Here is an 8,779-nt window from a genome sequence, read left to right on the forward strand (position 1 = left end):
CAAGTAGTCCTATTAAAAGGAGATGCTAAAGCCCTCAATAACATAGCAACAGAAATGGCACAGTTAGTATTTGTATGACAAGTCCTATATCTTTCAACTATCACAAACATTATTGTTTTTTTTAATGATTGAAGATTAAGTAACAAACTGAATAAGGTTGTTAAAATAGCCCACAAAGATAAGAAAAACATATTCTCTCTCAAGACCATTTCTGTCTAATCAAAGCAGCTGTCATCTTCTGCACTAGATTGTCTCCAGTTCTTCATGATTTCCTTAAGAACCACTCTCAACACCTTCTTTCTCCTCAGGAGTGTCCTGCATGGCTCTCTCCAGAAATAATTTGAGAGTCTTCATCTTGAAACTACTATGGTTCGTAATGGAGCCAACAAGGAAGTAAATGATGGGGTTGGCACAGCTGTTAATACAGGATAGAAAAATTATTTCATCATAAATATAACAATATCTGTCAATCCATTGGTCAAGCAACCAGTAGATCCCAAAGGGAAGATCAAATATCAGGAAGAATAGCACTGTGAGTGCAATGGTCACATACAGCCTGGTCACAGGGATCCGCTGGGAGCCACAGAAGATTCTGACAAGTAGGATGAGGCTGGACCCACAGAGAACCACAAATAAAAGAATTGTCCATACAGTAATGATGATTTCAAGTGTCTCAAAAGTAAATGTCCAAGAAAAGCGAAGATAAGGAAACAGTAAATAATATGTCTTCCCATCCAGAAATGTAAACACCAGGGACAGAGCCCAAAGCAAGACACAGATGACAGCTGATGTATGTCTTGGACATTTACAGTGATACCAGATGGGCCACATAACAGACAGGCATCGTTCAACGCTAATGGTTGTGATAATGCTCAGGCCTAAAAGATATGGAAATGTTGGCATAAAAGTTAAAAATGATATCATGTCAATGGAAATGGAGTCGATGGTGTAAATGATAACAAGAACACAATATACAAACTGAGAGAACAGGAAGAGAAAATCAGCCACAGCAAGGTTGAGGATGTAGACTAAGAAGGCATTCCTGTGCATCTGGAAGCCAAGCAACCACAAAACTATGGCATTTAGTACCATCCCAAAGAGGGAAGTGATGAGGGAAAGCAAAATCATGGTTTGGAACTTGATGTCACAATATGAAGTATCATTGGGTCCATTAAATGCTCTGATGTTAGTTTCCAAGGTTGAGATGCTTATATCCTTGCTTAGGAAATCTCCAGTACTGTTCCTGGAACAAAATAAACAAAATACATGAGCACATGTTATGTTCTTTCTGAGTTAGGAACACTCTGCTATGTGGTAATTACTGACCTGGTTCATAAGGAGGATAAACAGGATTAGAGTGATTAAGTAATTTATCTAAACCAGTATTTCTGGAGCCTTAATTTATAGTCACAGTGCAATTATTTGCAGTATCTACAACCTATGTCCTGTACAGATATTAGTATAGTTGTGTCCCCAGTATAGACACTCAGTTTCTCAGGTTTTGTCAGAAGAAGACCTCTGAACCCAACTTCCTTTCTGTCCTAAGGCTGTTTCTTCTCTGCTGTATAAACTCAGGAACAAAAAGAGAAGAATGACCCACAGCTGTTCTCAGTCATGGCAGGAGTAGGCTATCAAATGGAGAAATATGGAAATCATGAGTGACAGTCATGAAAAGAATGCTGAATCCTGTTAAGACTAGAATGAAAAGAGCCAGTTGTATAGGCTAGAACAACTCAGTCTCCATTGCAGATTTGAAATTAGAAAGCAGGAAAGTCTTTGTGGACATTAAACACTTTATCATTGTCTGTTTCTATATCACAAGTGTACATTTTTCTATTGAGTCACATTAAGTAATTGAGAATTTTTACTGACTTATTATTATTCAAAAATTATATATATATATATGTATATATAGATCACAGACTTATTTATGTGATAATTATTCACAAATGAATAAATTAATGATAAATCCAACAGTAGTTACAACTCTAAATGAAATGTTTTTGAAACTATTTTAGAACAAGTACCACAAAATACATAGAAGAATGAAGAAAATATCATTACTGGTGGTTCTGTCTAAGGAGGAAAGTATGTGTTTAAAAAAAATTGTTCATGTTGCAAGATGGATAATGAAGGTATTTCTCATTCGCCAACCCAAGAATGTTTGTTAAATGGCTATATATATGACCTAGAAGTATTTCAACCCAGAATTTAGGCTTTGATTTTGAGATCAAGTAAAATTTTAACATTCTTGAGGATTAAACAAACAAATTTGGAGAAAAATAAAAAAGAAGGAAGAATGTAACAACACCAAATACCTGAGCTACAACTCACAGAGCCATATGAAGCTCAAGAAGAAGGAAGACCAAACTGTGGATGCTTCAGTCCTACTGAGAAGGAGGAATAAAATAATCATGGGAAGGGCTTGAAAGGAAGAGATGAGGGAGAGGGGGAAAATGGGACAGGATCAGGTTGTGGAGGAGACAGGGGAGATGTACAGAGGGTCAGGAGATTGAATAGAGATATGTAGCAATGGGGGATGGGAAACTGGGGGTTGCTACCATAATGTCCTAGATGCCAGGAAAGCAAGAGGTTCCCAGGACACAATCGGGAGGCTATTAGCTGAAATATCCAACAAAAGGGAGAGAGAACCTCTAGAGACCATATCCAGAGGTAAGGCATGGCCCAGAGTTGAGGAAGGGAGCCACCCACCTATCTTAAAATTTTTAAACCAGAATTGCTCCAGTCTAAAGGAAATACAGGGACAAAGAATGGAGCAGAGACTTAAGGAAAAGTCATTCAGAGACTCACCCACCTGAGGATCCATCCTATATGCAACCACCAAGCCCAGACACTACTGCTGATGTCAGGAAGTGTTTGCTGACAGGAGCCTGGTATAGCTGTACCCTGAGAGGCTTTGTCAGAGCCTGACCAATACAGATGATGGTGCTCTCAGCCAACCATTGAACTGAGCAAAGGAATCACAGTGGAAGAGTATATGTAGCAGAGGATGGCCTTATCGGGCATAAATAGGAGGGGAGGCCTTTGGTCCTGTGAAGGCTTGATGTCCCAGCATAAGGGAATGCTAGGGCAGTGAGGCAAGAGTGGCTGGGTGGTTAGTGGAGCCTCCTCAAAGAAGCATGTGGGAAGGAGCTGGGATAGGAGGTTTCCAGAGGGTAAACCTGGTAAGGGGGGAAGATCAATGGAATAGAATTGAAGACCCAGAAATGAACCCACACTCCTATGGTCACTTGATCTTTGACAAAGGAGCTAAAACTGTCCAGTGGAAAAAGGACAGCATTTTCAACAAATGGTGCTGGTTCAACTGGAGGACAACATGTAGAAGAATGAAAATTGATCCATTCTTATCCCCTTGTACAAAGCTCAAATCTAAGTGGATAAAGGACCTCCACATAAAACCAGATACACTGAAACTAATAGAAGAGAAGGTGTGGAAAAGCCTCGAATACTTGGGCACAGGGGAAAAGTTCCTGAACAGAACTCCAATGGCATATGCTCTAAGATCGAGAACTGACAAATGGGACTTCATAAAATTGCAAAGTTTCTGTAAGGCAAAGGACACTGTCAATAGGACAAAACGACAACCAACAAATTGGGAAAAGATCTTTACCAATCCTTCATCTGATAGAGGGCTAATATCCAATATATACAAAGAACTCAAGAAATTAGACTCCAGGCAACCAAATTACCCTATTAAAAAATGGGGTATAGAGCTTAACAAAGAATTTTCAACAGAAGAAACTCGAATGGCCGAGAAGCACTTAAAGAAATGCTCGGCATCCTTAGTCGTCAGGGAAATGCAAATCAAAACAACTCTGAGATTCCATCTCACACCAGTCAGAATGGCTAAGATTAAAAACTCAGGTGATAGTAGATGCTGGCGAGGGTGTGGAGAAAGAGGAACACTCCTCCATTGTTGGTGGGATGCAAGATGGTGCAACCACTTTGGAAATCAGTGTGGCGGTTCCTCAGAAAATTGGACATAGCATTACCCGAGGATCCAACTATACCACTCCTAGGCATATACCCAGAAGGTGCTCGAACATATAATAAGGACATATGCTCAACTATGTTCATAGCAGCCTTATTTATAATAGCCAGGAGCTGGAAAGAACCCAGATGTCCTTCAACTGAGGAATGGATTAAAAAAATGTGGTATATTTACACAATGGAGTATTACTCAGCTATTAAAAACAATGAATTTGAGAGGTTCCTAGGTAAATGGATGGAACTAGAAATTATCATACTGAGTGAGGTAAGCCAATCACAAAAGAACACACATGGTATTCACTTACTGATTATTGGATATTAGCCCAGAACCTTAAAATGCCCAAGATGCAACTCACAGGCCACATGAAGTCCATAAAGAATGAAGACCAAGTGGGGGTGATTCGGTCCTTCTTAGAAGGAGCAACAAAATACTCAAGGGAGCAAATATGGAGACAAAGCGAGGGACAAAAACTGAAGGAGGGGCCGTCTGAAGACCTTTCCACCTGAGTATCCATCCCATGTGCAGTCACCAAAGGTAGATGCTGATGTGGAAGTCAGGAAGTGAATGTTGATAAGAGCCTGATATGGATGTCTCCTCAGAGGTCTTCAAGAGTCTGACATATTCAGAGGCAGATGCTCACAACTAGCCATTGAAGTGATCATGGGGTTCTCAATGGAGGAGTTAGAGTGAAGACTGAAGGAGCTGAAAGGATTTGTGGCCCCATGAGGAGAGCAACAATACCAACCAACCACAGCTCCCAGGGTCTAAACCACCAGCCTGGGAGCACTTATGGAGGGATCCAGGGCCTTAGCTGAATATATAAGAGTGGAGGGCCCTGCTGGGCACAGGTGGAAGATGAGATCCTTGACCTCATGAAGGCTGGACGCCCCAGGGGGTGGGAGTTTTGAGGGTGGGGAGGTGGGAGTGGGGGGGTAGATAGAGGTTACATCCACAAAGAAGAAGGAGGAGGTGTGAGGGGATTGGGGGTTCCTGGGTGGGTGGGGGATGGGGTAAGGGGACAACATATGAAATGTAAATAAAACATCCAATAAAAAAATTAAAAAAAATATATAAATAAATAAAATAACCAATAACAATGATTATTTAAAAAAAGATAGACAAAAGAAAAAACGAAAAAATGTATCTGCAGGTAAATACTTTATGTACCTGTTGTAATTTGACTTTGAATAGCCATGGAGATTGTTAGACAGGTATCCTGTGACACACACACACACATACACACACACACACACACACACACACAGGCACACTATATGTATGTATGTATGTATGTATGTATGCATGTATATTTGTATGTACTATGTATGTATACATGTATGTATGTGTATACATATGTATATATATATATATATATATATGTGTATATGTACACACACACACACACACACACATTATCAAGGAGTACCCAGAGACCTAAAATCTGTACAGGCACTGCACATTCCCTTTGTTTCCCCATCATAACTGTATGTTCAGACCCTATTATGACACTATACATACACATTGAATGTACAAGTTATATAGAATAAGCTGGTACTGATATGATTCTTGCCCTGATGGCTAGCTTTCCCAGTCCAGCTATGAATGCTCCTGTGGGTCAAACCATGTCTATGATCTTACTCAGCTATGAATTCCGCACTCTATGAGACCAAATTGCCCGGTAGGATATACACCCTTGTGCAATTGTGGCAGAAGAGTTTTGAAGGTAATTAGCTGCATTATGATTGTATTTCAAGCCATAGGCAGTAGTGTTTACTTTAGCATTGGAAATCATATACGAAAGCCAAGTTTGGGAAAATAATATGCGTTATAGTGAAACTGAATTCAGTTTTTGAACTAATAGACATAGCATTGAGCTGCTCTCTGAATATTTCTCTTTATACTCTGGCATATAGCATTACATACAGCCTTAATCAGAGAAGCTTATTTTTTGACAAAATTGTTTTAAATAAAGGGATTTATGACAGCACAAGTTACTGAGGATAAACAACTGTTGAATGTTTAGCTCTAAGAAAGTCATTTAGATTATCTTGCTTTAGTTGCAGGTAACTTTGCAGAAGAAAAATATATGTAAGAGCAGGGAAGATAAGGAGAAGAGTTTCAGAATGACACCACCAAGACACATTTATTCTAGTCACAGACTCAGAGTTCTTGGGTATACCCACAAAGGCTGTGCATAAAAATTTTCCCATTAATAGCCAGGCATGGATTTTGAAAGTGTTACATATCTCCACTGAATAATTGACTAACAGCAGTCTCAAGGATAGGAAAACTCATTTCCTTCATTCAGGTACTCACTAGTAACCAAAATAGGTGCCAATAGATAATTCAAATCACCCAGTTGGCATACATGATAAATATTACAAAAGAAAACTATAAGTCATAATCTCAAAAAGGAACTGATGGGATATTGACAGAGATGGAGGTAAAGTTGACAGAGCTGGGGAGAATACTCAGAGTATACACTGTGGCATAAATAAAATGATCAAAGAACAAAATAAGTCAATATTGAATGCCTAGAGTAAAACACTTGTTGTGTGCAATCACAACAAAAGCCAGCTCTGGGTGTAGATGACGTCTGTTTTACAACAGTTGATAAAGCTCCATACTCAATGTCATTTTTACAGCTTGGAGGTAAGTTAGACATGCCATGTAACTTTCCATAAATATATACATTATTCACAAATTATATTAATTAGATTGCTTGCAATCATTTATTTTTTAACATGTTTCTTTTTATTAATTGGTTATTTTATTTATTTACATTTTAAATGTTGTCCCACTTTCCAATCCTCCCTTCCACAACCGCACTCTCTTTCACCTCTAAGAGGTGATCCCTTATCTCTCTATTTTCCCCATATACTATGACAACAAATCTCCACACATATGTTTCTTACTGAGATGGAAATCTACAAAACAATGTACTCTTTCCACTGCAGAAAACACAGGTGATTGGGGTACTGACAAAACTGTGCTTTTAAGAACAGTGCCAGTATCCATATTGGCAAGTCAAAGAGAGTGGCAGAGTTATCACAATAGCAGCATATTTGAATAGATTGGGAACTACAAGAAAGAATATTACTTTGATTCACAAGCTACCGTAAGTCCCATCTGCAACCCAAAATACTGTCATGAAGGATATTTGATGACTTCTGAAGAAACGCGTGAGAGTCCCTGGATTCTCCACCTCAAGATGTAGTTATATGGTCACATTATAAGAAAAATAGGTAATAGCTTTAGGAATAATGTTTCAAAAAGCATCTTACCTTCCTTCCATTCTTATGTGTGGTGATAAGCTGTATGTGACAAACATACATCTCCAGAGTCAGTTGTCAATAAGAAACATGCTTAGTAGAGAGACCGCATGGAAGCTGGTTCTTGTGGGAGATTTCTTAGGTGAAGAATGACCTGTAGTTTCTTGTACTTGGATCTGCCCTGCATATCACTCCTTTGAGCCATGCTCTTCATAAGCCTGTTATCAGCAATTGGCCAGTATCCCATCTCTCATTTTCAGGTCATACCTATAGCACCTCTTCACTGTCAACGCTTGCTTTTTTTTTTTACTTCTTATGTCCAGAAATTGAGCAATGTCAAGCAAAGTGAGCCAGTGCTATAGCATTATCTGAGTATCTAAATTTATGTTTGCACAACTAAAGTATGAAGAAACAATAAACTATGAGGATAATGATCATATCAGGTAGAATTGCAGAATAGTGATTGGAAAATGCTTCAGATAGGAGTTTAGGTTTTGAAACTAGAAGATTTCCTTCTGTAAGAAATGTAGCCTAGGCAAAGATTCAGGGAATGTGTGCCCTTCAGGTTCCTGGGACACCCTCCTTTTCTGTTACATTGGCCAAGAATGAGGTCAACTCAGCATACAGCAGTGGGATCAAGAAGAAAGAACTCAAGATGTTGTCTTTAGAGTACTGGCTAAATTTGCTTCTCCAGAGTAAGAAATGAAGGAAATGTGTGCATGTGCCAAGTAATAGCAGACCAAGGTGCTAGAGTTTTTAATCTGTCACTCTTCATCTTATATCTCAAATCAAGGACTTCCACAGGAAACCATAAGTTAGCTGTTGAGCTATTCTACTTAATATTCTTTTCCCAGAATCTCAACTGCTGAGAGTATAGGCAGGCTACCAATCTGCATCAATGTGGGTGATTAGGGATTTAACTTGGTTGCTTGAAATTTCATGGTAAGTGCTTTATCCACTGAGGCATCTCCTATGTCTAGTTAGGATATTTTTTTATGGGGAGAAAATTCCACTAAACTGATAAGGACTTTGTTTGTTAAAACGTATCTCCTCACCCAGAGTAGAAACTCCATCAGTGTTCCACTGTTTCCTGCCTTTCCAGCGTTCCCAGCAGAAGACTAGTTCCACTGTAACCCTCCAAAATATTGTTATACAAAGAGCTATGTTGAATCACCTAGAAGGTCTGTCACTTATGAGGTGATGACATAGTGTTAAAAGTCAGCACAGAAATAGATGTGGATGTTTGCACAACTATTGAGAGAAGAAAGATTAGTGAACCCCAACACTAACCAAGAAAATACCCAAATCAGCCTGAACCTAGAAGAGTAGGGTACAACAGTTGCATGAAGCCTGGCTACCAATGAGAAAGAACAGAAGCATGAGCATCCCATAAAGCTTTGTGATACATATCTGCCTGGAACTTCAAAGGTACTGACCTGCAGAGGCAGACAAAGTCCAGAGAAAACAAACAATAAAATAATCAGGTATTGCCTGT

The 8,779-nt window shown here is 39.1% G+C and overlaps 1 protein-coding gene across 1 annotated transcript; it reads right to left on the bottom strand.

The window, feature by feature from the left end:
- Positions 1-273: 273 nt before the first annotated feature.
- LOC114636401 (mas-related G-protein coupled receptor member B2-like) lies at positions 274-7,307 on the bottom strand. The gene is made up of 2 exons (XM_028784516.1): positions 7,297-7,307; positions 274-1,243 (listed from the first exon to the last, which is right to left on the bottom strand). Exons 1-2 carry the CDS (start codon positions 7,305-7,307, stop codon positions 274-276), a joined length of 981 nt encoding a protein of 326 aa, XP_028640349.1.
- Between the last annotated feature and the right edge of the window lie 1,472 nt (positions 7,308-8,779).

Source organism: Grammomys surdaster, unplaced genomic scaffold (genome assembly GCF_004785775.1).
Source record: "Grammomys surdaster isolate TR1022 unplaced genomic scaffold, NIH_TR_1.0 123888, whole genome shotgun sequence".
In the NCBI taxonomy this organism is placed as follows: Eukaryota; Metazoa; Chordata; class Mammalia; order Rodentia; family Muridae; genus Grammomys; species Grammomys surdaster.